This window comes from Balaenoptera physalus (genome assembly GCF_965194825.1).
Source record: "Balaenoptera physalus genome assembly, chromosome: 9".
Taxonomy (NCBI): domain Eukaryota; kingdom Metazoa; phylum Chordata; class Mammalia; order Artiodactyla; family Balaenopteridae; genus Balaenoptera; species Balaenoptera physalus.
Window position 1 is genome coordinate 72104351 of NC_138888.1, and position 19366 is coordinate 72123716.

The 19366-nt window shown below is 37.9% G+C and overlaps 1 protein-coding gene across 1 annotated transcript in view; it reads left to right on the forward strand.

The window, feature by feature from the left end:
- Positions 1–19366, forward strand: part of TBX18 (T-box transcription factor 18) — a 31133-nt gene that overhangs the window by 7520 nt on the left and 4247 nt on the right. The window contains exons 4-7 of the mRNA XM_082473966.1: positions 1547–1718; positions 9759–9926; positions 12979–13043; positions 18670–18764. Coding sequence (XP_082330092.1) covers positions 1547–1718; positions 9759–9926; positions 12979–13043; positions 18670–18764 — 500 coding nt within the window. The remainder of the gene's footprint in view (positions 1–1546; positions 1719–9758; positions 9927–12978; positions 13044–18669; positions 18765–19366) is intronic.

Genomic DNA, 19366 nt, shown 5'->3' on the forward strand with positions numbered 1-19366 from the left:
ATATGCATACTTTTTCAAGGTTTTGACAGAGCATATTACTCTATTTATTTTGGCAATAGCTCTATATCCATTGTGCTGCTTTTCTTGCATTTCTAAGATTTGCATTTTATTTTCCAACTTTTTCAACAATGGTAGAAACAAATATTTTTGGCTTATTCTCTGCTATCAAAGAATGGTATTTGGTGAAATGAAAGGTGATTGTGATTTATTAGAATGTAAAATTAATATTCATAAAAGGCCATGCATTTAGGAGCTTATTTATTGAAATTGCATTATATCAATTAAGGGGAATTGTTTTTATTAATTTTGTGATAATGTATTTTTTCCCAAGAAAAGGAATTAAAGAATTGAAGGCATATTGGACTCAATAGAGAATGAAATGTGTGACCATATTGAAACAGTGAGCCTTACTGGAGATATTATGAAAATGTTTCATGCTATTTTAAAAAGAAATTTGCAAATATACTGGTAGAATTCTCTGAGACTATTTGTAAATTTTTGCTTTAAATTGTATGCCATATTTTAAAACAAATGGAAGAAAAACATCCAAGTATATAATTTCATTTTCTACCCTTTTCTAAGTCAATCATCAATATACTAGTTTCTAGTTTTTGAATTAGTGTAGTTTAAATTAACATTAATAAATGATGGTCTGAATATAAGATTAAACATTATTATCTTGTATACTACTTGAAACATTGTTATTTAAATGATTATTTTTACAGAGTCAATATAGTTGACATACACAAACAAATAGAATAAGATGTTTTGTCTCTTAGAAAGGTAATGCTAATTAGATATATCATAATTTTTAAAGTTTGATGTGTATTTTAATTAGTGGTATAAAAAAATTTAAAGAATTTTCTTACAATAGTCAAAAAAAAGAGAAATATAGGAGATAAAGGCCTATGTTTTATGATTTTACAAACTTTTAAAATTAAACGGAATATCCTCAGTTTATAGTGTAATAGAGTTAGAAAAAATAATTATAAATGATAATAGATGGAACTTTTTTCCCTATGAAAATAAATTTACTGAAAGTTCTGACAATTTCCCCTTGCCTTTCTACCATCTATCTCATCAGTTTGAACATAAGCATAAAATGGGAAGTGATAAAGAAAGTGGGACACTTTAAGATATAACTCTCAAGTATTTCTGAGATTTCCTTAAAGGGGAGATTGACAACTTAATAGTTTCTTCATGTCAATTGAACATCCAGATGAAAAATGGAAAACATCAGAATACAGACAGAATGTCTAATGTGTTTAAGTGTGATTCATCCAAATTAAAATACTTGCATTTATGGTGGGAATAGTGTGCATATTTTTCACTAAATCCTTAACATACCACTTTGAGTGGTCAGTAGGTTACCACTGCTTCAGAGAGTTTTAAAGTGCTTGAATTCTTATTTTATATGCATTGAATGTAAAGAGCAAATCGTCGAATTTTAGACTTTTTAAAGGGTACACATTTTGTCTGAGTCTACTGAGTTGGAAATTCCAAGAAAGCAACAGTTCACAAACTGAGCCTTGTCATTGCCTTCTAGGTATGTTTACCACAGCTCTAAATGGATGGTGGCGGGCAACGCTGATTCCCCTGTGCCACCCCGGGTGTACATTCATCCGGACTCGCCTGCCTCAGGGGAGACTTGGATGAGACAAGTGATCAGTTTCGACAAGCTGAAGCTCACCAACAACGAACTGGATGACCAAGGCCACGTGAGTACATGGCCTCCCTAATTTGCCTCCATTGGGTGGCGTGGGCCATATCTGTACTGTGCCTGCCTGAAGGAAATAAACTTTTCTAAGATCATGAAATTCCTCTCCTGGTTGACTAGCCTGAGCACAGTCCGTGCAAAATCTAGGTTATAGTTGCATCAGAGATTATGCCTGTGGCCAGAGTATTCTATGAAGCATTTAATAGGGAAAACGAGATATTGCATTTGTATTGGAATGGAAGAACCTCAGGCAGCCATTTTTAGCCAAAACATTTGTTTGAAATCCCGTGAGGTGCCAATTATTATACTCTGAATATGAATTCTTGGCAGTTGGGTGAACAGTGATAATAATTTATTGTGTCCTGCCTGCATCCAGTTCTTTCTCCTGCAGAAGCTCATGCTTCTCAATAACGGCCCAGGCTTACGCTGTTTGCGTGTTCCACTTGCAAGCTCCCAGTTGTTTTGTAATGACATCTAAGGTGTCAAATACGTTGTAATAATTCCTTTTCGTCTTAAAACTGCTGAAAAATGACATATATGCTAAAGCCAGCCATTTCAATAATATAGTCATTTTTAACACCTTATTAATTTTTATACAGTATTGTTCCTAGGCAAGACTACCCTTATTATTTTAATAAATAAGTAACTCTGGATACTTGTTGATTTCCACTCAATGCTAGCATTTCTATTAGGTTTCTGTTATTTGAGAGGGTTTTGACTGAAGCAGGATTGAAATGCCTTTTTAAGAGCATATATCGTACATAAAAGGAATACCAACTAGTTCATTTCTCAAAGGGGTGACATGAAGATAGCATATTTATGGGTCAATCTTTTCAAACAAAAATGCAAAGTGTCATAAGCTAGTAATACAGTGATGACAGGATGTGATTTGTAAGTTGCTAGATAATATCTTAAGCAAATTGACCTTAATGAAGACATTCAAGTACAAATTTCATTGTGGTACAGATGCAGCATCTGGATTTTTAAGACTCATTCATCTCTCTCAAACTGCCAGTGCTTTTGTTTATTTGTTGCCTTTCATATTCTAAACCAGAATCAGAAAAGTAACAGTGTACAGTTTATTTCTGAATCCAACTTCATGCCCTGTACTTTAGTGCATTACTTTGCTTCTCTTCTTTTTTTTCTGTATATACACAGTCAGGTTGTAACAGTTATTTTTCATTTGATTTCAATGAAAGAACACTAGTTTCTTCTGTCTCATTGAGGGAGCCAACTGTGAAATTTTGCCAGTGCATCCATTGAGGGGTCTTTAATTTTTTTTTACAGTAAAAATTTTAAAGATAAATGGCACTGGGGGCTTCCGTGGTGGCGCAGTGGTTGAGAGTCTGCCTGCTAATGCAGGGGACACGGGTTCGAGCCCTGGTCTGGGAGGATCCCGCGTGCCACGGAGCAGCTAGGCCCGTGAGCCACAACTGCTGAGCCTGCGCGTCTGGAGCCTGTGCTCCGCAACGGGAGAGGCCGCGATAGTGAGAGGCCCGCGCACCACGATGAAGAGTGGCCCCCGCTTGCCGCAACTGGAGAGAGCCCTAGCACAGAAACGAAGACCCAACATAGCAATCAATCAATCAATAAATAAATCTTTAAAAAAATAAAAAAATAAAAAAAAAATAAATGGCACTGTTACTTGTTTTCAAAGCTTAAACATACCCTGCTTTTCTGAGTTCTATAGTTTGAGAATATATCTTTTAAAGAGATAAGTGGGTCTAAAAACTATACACTGTCATATATAAGGGACAAACTCCTTTAAATAAATATAGTCATTCTATAATTCAAATTCTTTCAGATCAAATTACTGGCTTTATATCTAATATCTACCACATCTACAAAATTAGATATAGATCTAGTAATTTATCCATCTATCTGATTTTAACTTCATAATTTCACTAGACTTTATTTAAAACAGCATTCTCTAGAGAAACAGAACCAATAGACTGTATAGATATAATTATAGATATAGATATAGATATAGATAGAAATAGAGATAGAGATAGAGGAGGGATTTATTTTAGGGAACTGGCTCACACAATTGTGGCGGCTGGTAGGTGTGAAATTTGCAGGGTGGGTGGGCAGGCTGAAGACCCAGGGAAGAGATGATGTTGCAGCTTGAGCCTTGAAGCAGAATTTCCTCTTCCTCAGGGGACCTCCACCTTTTTTCTCTTAAGTCTTTCAACTGATTGGGTAAGGCCCACCCACATAATGGGGGGTATCTGCTTTACTCTACTGATTTAAATGTTAATCTCAACTGAAAAGTACCTTCACAATGACATCCGGACTGGTGTTTGGCCAAACATCTAGGTACCATGGTCTAGCCAAGTTGACACATAACGTTAAATATCACACAGCATTTGTTTAAAATACAAAAGAATAGATTGCAACTTGAGCCACAATTGTTTATACCTAAATAATTATAACATTTCACTCTTTAAAAAAAATAAAAACATAGCAGAAAACAGATAAAATCTATAGAAGTGTGTCATCTTCCAGTAAAATTCTTTTAAGGTTGTGACAGGATGTAATACTTTAATAAAGAAAAGTAATTAGTGTGCGCAGGGAATAGGGAGAGAATAATATGTACCTGTGCATTTTGGAAGCAAGGAAATTGCCTTTGCAAATAGTAAAAATGTACCTATTGCTTGATACTAGAGGAGAAGGTAGGAGGGAAAATGCTCTTTTCTGTTCTTTATTTAAAAACAAAGTTTCGAAGACTTTGTAAAATGTAGTAAGAGATAAGAAGCCATAGTCTCTGCCTTCAGTGATCTTCTAGCCTAGATGGGGAGAGAAGACAGGCACACAGGTGATCGTGATGTCAGAGCAGTGCAGCTGCCACATTGTTCCAGCCAGGAGAGATTGGGAAGGCTCCGTGCAGAAGGTGTCTGTTGTGTTTCGTTGCTCAGTTGATGACCCTAAATAAGGTTAGATTAGAGATTAGGAAGTCATTTCTTATTCTATTGCTGATGTGATTCAGCGTCTGAGAAGACAGCAGTACCATTGTGATGGGACTAATTCAGCAGTCCCTTTCCTGATGCAGAGACCTCTCAGGGACTCTCACCTCTCTGCCCTCATACAGTCGAGCCTCCCCGCCCCCTAATTCTAAAGGAAGTGACACTAATCTCTAACCAATCAAGCTGTAGATTCAAATGTGAGGTAATTTTCTAATTTGCGTTCTAAATTAGTTTCCTACTTTTTGTCCTCTCAGTTCCCAGTTTTATTCCGCTAAAGATGTACAAGTGTTCAACATGGTGACTTGAGAACTCCATGTAGACCTGGGACTTTTATTAAACACAGAGAGATTGGAGGAAACAAATTGTCACGGGGCTGTGAGTGGATCTAGGGCTGCACAAAACATGAGATTATGTGCCATTGTGATTTTCCCCAAAGTGATTTTTCATCTTTCCAAACACCAAGAATTGTTTAGAGAGGAACATCGGTGAGAATCTAGAGATGTAGAAACGTCCCACCACTCCACAGCTAATCTTTTTTTTTTTTTCTGTTTAGCATGTCAACTTTTTATTAAAGTTAAGAAAAATTAATCTTATAATTTTTAGGACTACACATGTATGTCTTTTTAACATCTTTATTGGAGTATAATTGCTTTACAGTGGTGTGTTAGTTTCTGCTTTATGACAAAGCTATACGTATACATATATCCCCATATCTCCTCCCTCTTGTGTCTCCCTCCCACCCTCCCTATCCCACCCCTCTAGGTGGTCACAAAGCAGTGAGCTGATCTCCCTGTGCTATGCGGCTGCTTCCCACTAGCTATCTATTTTACATTTGGTAGTGTATATATGTACATGCCACTCTCTCACTTCGTCCCAGCTTACCCTTCCCCCTACCCGTGTCCTCAAGTCCATTCTCTACGTCGGCGTCTTTATTCCTGTCCTGCCTCTAGGTTCTTCAGACCTTTTTTTTTTTTTAGATTCCATATATATGTGTTAACATACGGTATTTGTTTTTCTCTTTCTGACTTACTTCACTCTCCACAGCTAATCTTGAATGTTGTGAAGACTTTATAATCCCTACTTGCCCTTTGGGGAGACCATAGTCAGCTTTGTCTTGGATTGTATACAAACCAAGACTGGTCCTTGGGTTACCTGGGGGCAGATGGTCAGCATGCTTGGGTGGGGTATTTCCTTCTCATCATGTGCATGTTTCACTTGGAATTTGCTGTCTGGAGGGAAACATTTAGGTGAACATTTCCCTGCAGAATTAGAAGACATTTAACAGGTAATGGTGCACCTTAAACCGGGGCAGGACTTGTACCCACAGTGCTGGTGTACTTTGGAAGGAAGCACAGTCAGGCGTCCACAGCCAGGAAACTTGTCGGAGGGTCTGTTCTTCCAGCTGCTGAGGATTCACTGATACAGTCACCCTAGCTCTGAGTTTGTCCTCACCCTCTTCCCATTTCTGCTCGAGAATCAGATGGGGAAGCAAGAGGTCACAGGGGAGATTGCTAGATCTCCCTGATGGAAGGAACTTGCCATGGCTTAGAGGTCTAAGGTTCATAAGCAAAAAACTTTTATTCTCTGGGCCTTGGTTCTCTCATGGGTTATATTGGAACCAGAGAATTCTGAGTGACTCAAATGAGCTGATGAATTTGAAAGTCCATATTTGTAAGGAGTGCTTCATACACAACGTCACACTTGAAACAAAACCCAGGCCACTTTGCTATGGAGCTTGCGACCCTGTGTAACTACCCTGACCCCTACCATTGAAAGCAAGTCCACATCTGGTATCACCAAAAATGCAGGGAGCCAGGTTTTTGTTATCTGCTCCTTCTTGGTCCTTTGCTTGACTTGTTCCAACACTGGCATTTAGGTCATGTAGAAAATTTCCAGAGTCAGCAGGTAGTGTTTCCCTATTGAGCTGTTTTGTAAGGGACAGGTGGTGTATCTGTCAAACTACAGGCACTTTAGGCCCATCAGATCAGAAATACGTAACATCGTGCTTCTTTTGACTCAAACCTAGTATCTTTAATGTGGGAAAAAACTGTATTAACCTTCACATGGGAAAGCACCCCGTGTTTATGGACAGAGGTCTATATGACTATCTGTGCTACTAGGTAATGCCCCAAAGAAAAAAACATCCTCCATCTGAACAGAACAGAGAGCGCGGAACATGCAGATCAGATATAATTACTTGAGTTTCAGAAATGGGCATTATCATTGTGGTCTCCTTGTTTATAAGGCCAGTGGCTCTCCTCGTTCTACTTGTTCTATTAAATAAGCAAAATATTCTTGAACACTTGTCATTATAACTTTGATAGTTCATTAAAAAGCAAATAATGCTATTTTATGAGAATAACTAGGGCTCGTTTAGCGTTCTCTTAAAATTTACAGGGATATACTACATTCCTATAGATTATATTGAAAGTATATTATTTTTCTTGAATAATTTTCAGGTTACTATTGGCAGTTACCCTTTAATGTGCAAATATAGGCATGCCTCAGCTATTTCTGTCCCCTACCCCAGTATACCCCACCTTTAGTCATTTTGGAGATTCCATAAGGATATAAACAAATAAATGAAATTAAAGTGTATATAGCTATATAGAGGAATCTGCTTGAGAGAACAAAGACTTCATAAAACAAGAACCCACTTTTCATAGACTAGTAAACAGAAACCCAAATGAATTTTTGTTTCCTTCACTACAAGCCAGTTCACTCTCGTCTTCTTGGCTATGCACTTTATTTTTGTTTGTTTAATGTAAAGTGGCTTTTTCCAATTTTTCGTCTGCTCTGGAATTTGCTAATCATTAGAATCATTAGAATTAAATCTTGCTTTTTCATACTTTTTACCTGACTCACAGCCAGACATACATTTCATGTTAGACTTAGTATACACACACACACACACACACACACACACACACACACACAGAGAAAACAGACAGTGTTTTGGAAAACAGTACCCATCCTTACTACAAGCAGCACACTCTATTTTTCTGCTTTATTTTCTAATTTTACTTATTTAAAAAATTGCCAGTTGCAACACTCTAAACTGATTTTGTGAGCCATGAACGAGTTAGTTGAAATTCTGTCCTTTTTTAAACCTGGAAAAAGACTTTTCCAGAGGTTGCTGATTTGCATTGTGTGTCCCTGGGTGATGATGAAGGCTATTGTCCCCTCTTGTCCTTTCCTCAGACTCATGCTGTCGTTCCATCAAGAACATCTGGTGGGTACCATCATTAGATCTGCTATCCAGGCATTTCCTCCACTGATAGAAAGAAAATTTTAGGGTTTAAAAACCCCCAAAGCTGTTGGTTAATAACAGAGTGTAAAGACATCCTTTTGGGGCAGCAAACACACTCTACAGGTAGAGGGCTATTTGTGTTTGGGCTGACCAGTGATTCTGAATTTGGCTTATTAAGCTGTGCACATCCTGAAAAACATGAGGCAGGTCAACCAACCACTGTGTTTTCCCCAGACCTTTGTTTAAGCATTTCTCCAAACTCCTAACTCCTCAAAACCTGAATTCAAATTGTATAGTTCAGGAAAGATATAGATTCATTAACTAAACTCATTAGCGAATACCTTAATTTGGATTCCTGGCAGCAAATAGAAAATCCCATTGGATAGGTCTATTTCTTTCTTTTTTTTTTTAATCATTGACATATACTATTTTTAATACACAGTCCATATTCAAAATTTTCCAGCTGTCACAATAATGTCTTTTTAGTAATGTTTTTTCCTGTCTGGGTTCCAATCCAGAATCACACATTGCATTTATTTATTTATTTATTAATGTCTTTATTGGAGTATAATTGCTTTACAATGTTGTGTTAGTTTCTGCTGCATAACAAAGTGAATCAGCTAAATGTATACATATATACCCATATCCCCTCCCTCTTGCATCTCCCTCCCACCCTCCCTATCCCACCCGTCTAGGTGGTCACAAAGCACCGAGCTGATCTCCAGAAAGTAGGCATAGAGGGTTAGGGCTATTTCTTTACCCCGCCTCCTCAAGCTTGACAGCATAAAACATATAAAGAAGAAGAAAACATTCACGCACAATTCCATCATCCAGAGCTGTGACCACTCTTCATATCTTTGTATGGGTCCTTTTTACTGTCTACTTTTATGTAGTTATGGTAAGTTGAAAACCAACTTGGATCCTTTATTCTAATTTAAGATTTAAAAAGAAGCGTTTCATTATGTGGTTAAAAATGTCCTAAAAGCGTTAGTAATGGCTGAATAATGCTGTATCCCACTGTGTGGACTTTCATTTACCTAACCAATCTACTCATGTCAGTGGTTTATAGTTTTTCCACTGTTATAAATGGTGCGCCGCACATCTTTGTATATGAAACGCTTTTCTGGATTTGGAATATTTCCTTAGGATAAATTCTCAGAAGTGGAGTCTTTGGGCAGAAGGCAGTTGAACCATATCATCAGATTCCCCTAGCTGAGTCTGAGAGCTTTTGCATCGCCAGGCATCTGGGTTTTGAAAGCCTTGTTATGATGGGAGCACGGACGCTGGGCTCTCCAGGCAAACCAGAGACTTTGTGAGCCACGCATAAGTCACACCCTGGGGTATCCTTAAAATCCCTTTGCCCTTGAATAGACATGTTGTGGTCACCAACAAGGGAAAAATGTTTCTGAAGAAAACCTTGGTGTGCAGACACTTATTTTTAGGGGATGGGTGTGGTAGAATTCAAATAATCATTTCAATCTCATTTTTAGTTTTATTGTTTTGGGCTCTGTGTTCCATTAGGCTCATTATAAATAAAAGGCTTATGAATTTATTCTTGTGTTTTCAGAAACAGAAAATTTGATGTTACATTCGTACGGTTATACACAGGGTTCTGCCAAAATAGTGATTACTTTTTTTTGTTTGTATTTTTATGCACACTTTGCAAACAGCTTCCTAGCAGTCTCAGTCCAATTTTGATATACGTTATTAAATTGGCACTTTCAGAGCCTTGGATATTTTTATTTCCAACTGGGATTCGTTTTGCACGTTAAATATTTAGTCAAGGCAGAAGTTGCTGACAAATTTGGCTTTTCTTTCCTTGACATAGATTATTCTTCATTCTATGCACAAATACCAACCACGAGTCCATGTCATCCGTAAAGACTGTGGGGATGATCTTTCTCCCATCAAGCCTGTTCCATCTGGGGAGGGAGTGAAGGCATTCTCCTTTCCAGAAACTGTTTTCACCACTGTCACCGCCTATCAGAATCAGCAGGTACTGTTCTCAGAATTGGGATCTTTCTAGACGTTTAATTTCATGTACAGATTGAAAGCTAGCTCTTCTTTTCACTGTAGCTAAATGTTATGAATTTTCATAAAGCATTTGCCATGTATGACATCCAGAATATATATGTATTGTAATAACAATTATTTATGCATTAGTCCCCATGTAAAGCTACTCTAGTGAGGATTTCTTTAGACCAGAGTGTGTCTCATGACTGGCAGTGTAGGTTTACTCTCCATTTTGAGACATTGAATCCTGATGTCATAATTAAAATTAGAAAGCATGTGTATTGACTAGGAAATAGACACGTAGGATATGAAAGTGAGTTGTGTCACAGGGCATGGGATTTGACAGCTCACTTTATTTTAAAGCTACCATCCATATATTATGGGAAATATTTCAGAAGCATTTATCCTATGCAGTCATTTTAGTATATATATACAAAAGGGCTATTTCTTTCAAGATATGCTTTAATTGTGATAGAGGGTGATGCATATGCTTATAGTCTGAGAGATGAGCGATTATGGAGTAATCCTTTTGTAAAATTAGAAATAATTTGAGAAGTGAAATACTTCTTTTCTATATGAATTAGTATATGTACTTCTTTAAGGCTGTGTCAAGCTGGTGGAGAATTGAATTGAGGCAATTATTTGATCCATGCAATTCTGGCCAGTTTTCATAAGAAATAGCGATGGAGTTGAGGCTGATGTGGTCTGTGGTAGATTTTTTTAAAACTTCAATGGTCAGCAGAATTATTCTAGGTTTCCACTTCTCTTTACATTTATATACATCTCAGTTAACAATTTTAGGCTTTATAAACTCTCTGTTGTGTTTTCTGTTGTTTTAAAGCTTCTTAGGAGATTCGGACCCTGTCCTGCGTGTCCTCCTTTAGGGCTGAGAGGCTCATCTGTTCTCGTCCGTGTGGCGACACCTGTCCCACAGCCCAGGCTGTCCTGTCCTCTCATACTCACGTTGTCACACTTCTATACAGGCTTTTGGGAGGGAACATGAAATTAACCTTTAAAAGGGCTGGAGATAATTAGGAAGATATTCTTAAAATATGTCAGGTGTAGAAAATGAGTTTCTTTTTAAAGGAAAAATATATAATGCATGGGGAGAAAAGAGCAGAGGCATTTGTTACCCAGTTCATCTTTTTTCTCTGTCTGCCTGTCTATCTATCAGTCTCTCTCCAACACACCCAATTAACTGTATTAAAAGTGTATTTTCTACTAGCCTCTGTGATACAATAAACGAGCTACACTGGGCTTTTGGTACACGTTGGTGACTAACACCAATTCACAAATGTTGACAAATCGATTAAGAGGATGGAAAAATTAGAAGAAAAGAAAATTGATAATGAAAAACCATGTTCATTTTTTTAAACTTCCTGGCTGCTATTTTGAAGAACTTTTGGAAAATTGGTAAGCAGCCCATGCTTGGTGGCTACCAGCGTGGGCTCTAAAGCCTGGGGTGCTAGCCCAGTTCTATGGCCAGTTAACCTTATGATCATAGGAAACTTAACCCAGTATAAAAGAAACATAAAATTGGGATAATAACTACATCTAAGTTGCTATGAGAATTCAATAAAATAATATGCACAAAACTCATATTACAGCATACATGGTATGCACTCAACAGATGTGATGTCAGTAATAAAAATCATTATAATAGTAATTGTGATAAACCTGTACTTAGACAAGGCACCATTATATAAATCTGTACTCTTTTTTAAAATACTATTTTAAATGAGCACTTAAGTTATTAAATGTTCTTTAAACATGATTTAAATGAACAGATAATTGAGCTATAATGAATTATAAAGAATTCTTTCAGTGGCAGAGTGGCAGACATGGTGAATTACTTAGCAGACTCTTACATTATCTCATTTATAATGTAGTTTTATCCACAAACTGAGACAGTAGCATATGGAGTACACCTACCCCAGGTGTTGCACGGCTGATTGGCAGATGGTTGAGAGCATACACAGCATAATACAGGGGGATTGCAGACGACTTTCCAAGGGTGCCTTTCTTTGCCTTAGTGTCGTCCAGCAGTGTTCATTTGTCCTTGGCCAAAATGGCACAATAAGAAACAAGGATGTTCATTAACTTTGGAGATTCCACTAAACCAGGGAACACAGAAAACAAAGCATGATGTGCTTTTTAGAAAATAGGCTGTTAACTCCTTTGGGCAAAGTGGAGATCTGGTAAGAAACAAATGGGATGTTGTTTATTAGTGTCAATTTCAGGATGGTATAACTAAAAAAAGTTGTTTTGAATGGAGAGGATTAGACCACTTGCAAAAATGTTTCCCTCAAATCTTGGGGTCTTCCTGGGCAAAAATCTGGTTGTAAGTCAACAAATTACAACTGTAGTTAAAATGAAGCCATTATTTATTTCTCCTACATATATAAGATTGAATCCCATTAGAACCTTCAAGTCATGGTTACCTCTGGTTAGACATTCACTGTAGTGCTCTGACCAGGTCACGACTCCACAGATAAAAGAGGAGATGAGAGCCATAAAGATGATTCAAGGAGAGACAAAGTTAAAGGAATGTATATTGCCTATTTCTGAAGAAGGTTAACAACATTCAAGCATATAAATGGCTGTTAAATAGAAGCTGGATATTAGCTGTTCCCCATCACCACTACTGCAAGAGAAACAGACACATGTCACAGAGTTAATAAAGGGAAGAACTTTAGTTTAGAGAGATTGTCAAACAAAGGGCAAATTATCAACAGACGATTCAGAATCTCCTTCTCCAGGGATATTAAAAGCAAAGCAAGCTTTATTACAGAGCTTGAATAGAGGCGGGGGAATGTCCTTTTCATAGCAAATGAATGTCTAGATGATTTCTGAAATTTTCATGTAGCTTTGCTACTAATATAATAAAATACCTGAGAAATAGGGAAGAAGAACACAGTACATCCTCTGACAGTTAATTTTGGAGTTACTTATAGTTCTTCCATCATTTCCATTTTTAATAACCTTCCTTGACATTTATAATAAGACTTGATGTGATTTTTTTTTCTGCTCTGCAGATTACTCGCCTGAAGATAGATAGGAATCCCTTTGCCAAAGGCTTCCGAGACTCTGGGCGTAACAGGTGAGTCTTAGTGAAAAACATTCTGGCTGTGATAAATATATTTGATTTTTTATTGTGAATTTTCCATTACAAAGTAAACAGTTAAATTTACTGACATGGTTTTGAAATCACTTCTGATGAGGATTTAAGTTTACTAATATCATTGAGCCTTGGATGTAACTTATTTTGGGTGTGGCATTTTGCCCATTTCTAAGGTTAATGTTGATGTGAAATGCTGGGGTGAAAACGGAAGTTCTCAGGGTGTACAGTACATGCTGCCTCTGAAGGGGCCTTGTGGAAACCTGCCCCTCAAGATCCAGGGGCTTTAATATCCCAAATCAAAATACTCTCTGCATCTGCTCTTGGTTTAGAATTTGCTTAGTGATGTCACAACTATGTATTGATCTGTCTTCGAAATAGGACAGAGACTCTTGTTCACTCAGATTTCCAACTAGAATATGAGACTACTCCTCACTGCCAAGACAGCTGATGTTCTTTGGTTTCCAAATTTGTCTTGGCTCTACTGACAGCCACACACTTGTTTATTTTTTCTGTGTCGTGTTTTATGGTGTTTGTACTAAGTGGGAGAGCTACAATAATGAATTCTACTCTATTACTTTTTATCAAAAAGCAGACCACCCTAGTCTGTGTGCCAAGAGTTTTTGAATTTATTGATATGATTCTATCCCAATACAGTTCGGTGCAAGATTTTCTAAAATAACTGTTGATAGTAATAATAGACTAACGTTCTCCAGATGCCCTTTCAGGGTAAGACTTTGACTTAAATGTTTTTAAAAGCACTGTGTTTTTAAAAAATATTTGAGACATTTTTTATCACTTTACTCCAGAAATACTTCTTGAAAACTTGGTATTGATAGGCGGTGTCTACATGAGGTCAAAATCCCTGATTATCTTATTTTAGGAACAATTTCGCTTAAAATTGTAGAGAGAAAACAATCAAGCAGTAGTGCAGACTTTTAGTTCTTTCAGCTGATTAGCTGGGCAAGGTAGTGTAGACAGAGACCTTTTCTCAGAATAAACTCAAATGCTTGCAGAAAGACTTGATTTCATCTTCATATGCAATGATTCATTTAAGCACCATGCAGTGTGAGGGCTAAAATGTATGAGAGTGGAGTAGCCTTTAACTTAGCGCAGGCAGATCAACAAGACTGACTAATAACAGGGCTTCACTCTGTAGGAAGATTTGCCGGTATTCCTACTATACACTGTCTGCTGTATTGAGATTATTCTGTCATTTTAGATGTCTCTTTCCATGTGCAGAAAAACTTTGTTTAGCTTTTGTTACGTTGCATTAGCTCCTGGTTAACTTTGGTTTTCAGAGGAGTTTCTGAAAGTTGAATAATCTAGTAACTGGGGTGGTCACTGGTAAGGTGACTGAAGGAAGGCCCTGGGATGACTCCTTTTCTACCTTGCCAAATACTTTGATGGAATCTTCTTGTGGTTTTCGTTATAGCAGAAGAGTATTTATCTATTTATGACCCTTGCATTTCTTTCAGTTCTTTTTTTTTTTTTTTAAGCAGAGAATAAATTTATTAAAACTCACTGAAACTCCAGGAGGGCAGCATTTAGGCTTGAGACTATACAGCCAGGAACTAAGTCCAGGCTCTCCTGTAGGATGGCTCTGGCAAAGACCTCACTGCTGTTGACATTGGGGGGGTCACATGGCTTGTACACGTCTTTTTTTTTTTCTTCCACTTTTATTGAGATGCAATTGACATACAGCATGCCTAAGTTTAAGGTGTACTGCATAATGATGTGACACACATCATGAAATGATGACAATAAGTTTAGTGAATTTAGTGAATCCATCATCTCATATAGATACAAAATTAAAGAAATAGAAAAACAATTTTTTTCCTTGTGATGAGAACTCTTAATTAAGATTTCCTCTCTTAATAACTTTCCTGTATAACATACAGCAGTGTTCATTATATTTATCATGTTGCACATTACTGTCAGTTCGTTTTTGAAGCAATAACTTTAAACATATTTTTAAAGGTGTATTTTGGGTAGTAGTCATAGTGGATAAGCCTATAAGTAGAAGTGAGACGATAGGATACATATTACAAGGTTTCAGGAAGAATTCTAGATAAGTCAGCACAATGAAAAGACGTTAGTTTTTAAAAATTTGATCAGTGAAAAAAACTCAGAGGCATTGGTGAAAATAAACCACTAAGTCTCTTGTTTGGTACCAGGAGGTCAAATGCTAGGTCTGATAGAAATTTTTTCTTCCCTTTGGCTGTTTCAGGAGTATATAAGCATGGCATCCATGGTGCTTGCTACTGTTTATTGCCTGACTCTAAGCCTTTTAAAGTTTTTAATGGACATGCAAAAAATAATAAATTATGCTTTAACACTTTTTAAAGGTTGTTAAAATTAAAAATTTTTATTTTACTCCAAATGTTTAAACAATATCTTAGTATAGGAAAAACATGTTGAACTTATATGTAGCTTTCTTGTTAGTGAAATGAATAGTTTCACTTTTTTTCTCATTTAAATGACTTCTCCTGCTTATCATAGGAAAGCTCTTCAGTGCCCATTTTGGAATGCTAAATATCTATGAATCAGTATTCCCGGTTTTAAAAAAATCTGATTTTAACATTTTCCACTGATAAATGCAAAAGACACTTATAATGAAAAGAGATAATTTGGTCAGCTTTAAAGATTTCTAACTTATGTATTATTTTCCTTAAAAAAAAAAAGTTATCTGTAAGACCAGGAAGGTGCGTTGGTGCTGAGAACTTGGGGGAGGGGTGATATGTTTTCATATATTAATAGAGAAAAAAGCCCATGAGAAAAAATTCAAAATATTTCTTTAATACCCCCAGTTTTCTTGCACTGTTGTTACTGCTTTTTAATACACATTCTGTCTTTATTTTTCCCTAGACATGAAATAAACAAATTATGCAGGACAAGAAAGAAACTTGGACTTGTGATTTTTTTAAACTTTATAAAACAATTTAATTAAAAATTATACCTTCCTGGCTATTTATGGTTCTGCAGCCTATTTTATAGGAATCAGTAGCTTCAGCCCTTAAAAGCTCTCCTGCAAGACATTTGTTACGTGAAGGAGAATTTATGTGCTGAGAATAGTTTCATTCTTCAGTTAGGCCTTAGGGTTGACCCTATAAAATGTTTTACTCAGGAAGGTACAAAAATTTCTTCTCTTTAAATACTTCAGGAAAAACATAACCATTTTGCTAAATAAACTTGGCCATTTGATAGCATAAATTAGCGAGGTGATAAAATGTGGAAATTGTTCAAAAGCATCTTGTATAAATTACCGTCTTGGCTACACTCCTGCAGGAGGTGTCTTTTATCTTTTCTTTAACTAGATGGGAAAAGTCTCCATTACTGGAGAAAATGAAGGCTTTTTTAAAAAAAAGTCCAGATTCAGCTAATAAATATTTTATAACTGTTTCCTGCAAAATATCTGAAATCCTTTCTAGAACTTGCAGTGTGAAACAGCAGCTTCAAGAAAAATATCAATAGGTCCAAATCAGATCACATGTAGCTCTGTCACCTTCAGAACATCCCTTTAAAGCTTAGGGTTATATATTTGGGAGGATCAATAACTTCTCCCTAAAAATTTGGTCTGTGGGTTTGTATTTGAAGCATCATGAAGTTTACACTGCTAAAGCAAATAATGCACTGATTCTCATCTCCACAGCTAATAAATTTCTAGGTCCCACAGATGCTCATGAATTACCTCTTAGTAGATTCCCCTTGAGATCACTCCAGGACTACTTTGGTATCCTGAATATTTAAAACTACAATTACGAAAACTCATCTATGTGGTTTAACAAAGCAGTTTATACAAAACTGTGTCCTAACTTCTTTAGCTTAAAAAAGCTTGTTTCTAGAAAGTCATAAAAATTGAGTATTAGTACAAGCTAAAAATAGAGTAATCAGCTAAACAGCACCCAGCATTCATAAGTTGAGTATTAAATGAAACCTGCAGGTTATGTGGGGCTTTGGGACTGACCAGGCTGCCAGACTTCTCCCCAATCAATACTTTAATGTACATAAAATATTGCTGAGTCGAGTGGTCTTGGATCTGGTTTGTAGTCAGCCACAGATAGCACGTCTCGTTTGGAAAAAAAATCACTTAGTGGTAAACAACTTTAGAGCTAGGAGAGGGTTTAAAGCTTTGTATTCCAATCCTCACTTTGTGGGAAACTGCAGTCCAGGGAGCTTCAAACATTTCCTCAAGGTTAGTGGGCTGTAGTCACAGCCCAGTTCTCCTGATCTCCAATCCAGTGTCCTTACCACAAAACAGTCCTCTCTCTGGGGCACACTGATTCCATCCGAAGCCAGACTCTGTCCTTCATGCTCAGGGCAGCCCAGGGCAGGCAGGGGAAGACGGTTTTATCTGCACGCACAGGTCACTTACCGTGGGTCTTTAGAGAGCTCTCGCCATGTTGCATAGGGGGTGTGACTCTGTGAGGGGGGTTTTCTCTAGTCTTAGCTCATAGCTCGTGACTTGGGGATGGAGGGAAAGTAGCACGTGGAGTCTAAGCTATTAAAGATAGACCCTGTCTTTAATATCAGCATTAAATACAGATCATCTGTATTAAATAAAACTGTATCTGACCATCACAAGAGATGTTCGTGTGCTGTTTGGCACTCAGGAATCAGGCATTTCCTACAGCGGAGCTATATATTTCATGAAAAGCACAATGTTACCTAGATTAACAAATTGCTTAGCACTGAGATGGTTGAGGAAATAGTGGGGAGGCCTTGAGAATGTGCTAGTTGAGTGAAGGGCCTCATTTCTATGACCTGGAGGACTTAAGTTATCTGATGGATGGAAGTGATGTCTGAATCACTTACGGTAGGAGATACATACATTTATTATGTACTCAGAGTAGTCACCCTTGTTTTAAAATATACATATATCCATGTAAGTAGCCCATAATGAAGTTATCCTGTCTCTCTAAGTGTCTATTCATTAAGTGTATGTAGGGGCTTTAAAATAATGTCTGATGCTGGTACTAGCTCCGTATACTGTGGCGCCCTGTGAGGTCACCTTCCTGTGATCCCCTGCAGGCTGGGCTGAGAAGCCAGGGCTGCCCCCTCTTCCCCAGAGCCCACCTGGCTGCCCTGGGTGTGGTGATCATGCCTCTGAGACAGAAGTCAGTTTTCCTTGGGTGAGTGCTCTTCTCAGCTGGCTGCTGAGGCACCGAATGATGGATAGAAATGCCTCTTTACAGGGCGTGCTTTTGTGGCAGAGCTCTCCGCATCCGAGGGGGAGTGGTGTAACAGGGAGAGAGGATGAGCTCCAGATCACAGCAAAGCCTCGGACTCACGGCAGCTAGGATGGACTCTCTTCACCCCAACTTCCTAGTACAAGGGGACAGCTTTTTAATCCCCTGAGATCAGCTAAGTTTTCTGAGAATGTTAACAGGACATCCTGGGTGGTTTCCATCCTCTTGTGCTCCTGGTGACAGAACGGTAGCTCATCTCTGAACCATTTTGTTTGTTTGTGCCAAGCTCCTCACCTGCCAATGTGAGGGGCCACTGTCAACACCAGTGGTGTTTTCTGAGCTGCTTATTACGGGTGCAAACTCCAACCGCTCCTAACTGGGCTTCTTGTGTTCACCCCCATCCTGACCCTTCCATTTAGAATGGGTTTGGAAGCCCTTGTGGAGTCATATGCATTCTGGAGACCTTCACTACGGACCCTCACCTTTGAAGATATCCCTGGAATTCCCAAGCAAGGTAAATCACAAAGTCTCCTGGGTCAGGGACTTCCCTGGTGGTCCAGTGGTTAAGACTTCACCTTCCAATGCAGGGGGTGCAGGTTCGATCCGTGGTCTGGGAGCTAAGATCCCACATGCCTCCCGGCCAAAAAGCCAAAACATAAAACAGAAGCAATAGTGTAACAAATTCAATAAAGACTTTAAAAATGGTCCACATCAAAAAAAGTCTTAAAAACAAAAAACGAAAAAAAAAAAAAAAAGTCTTCTGGGTCATGTATATAGCCAGGTCCTGCCTAGATGCTCAGGCACTGAAAAATGCACACGTCATTGCTTGTCCTCTGTAATGGCAACCTCATTACCAACATCCTCCCATTACAGGATCCCTCTCTTTTCTGTCTGGTATGGGGATGGGCCAGGAAAATGGCCGTTGTGGTCAAAGGTTAAGTCTTGGATGTTTTAGTCTGTTTATATATTTCATAACCTTTACTTTACCCTAAATCTCTTCTTAAAATTAGAGGTAGACTAGTTGGCCCTGGTACTAGGCATACTTCACAGATAATTGCCGATGCTGGTCTCGGTTCACCCTTTCTTGCCAGCTTCCTCTTCCTTCAGCAGACTTGC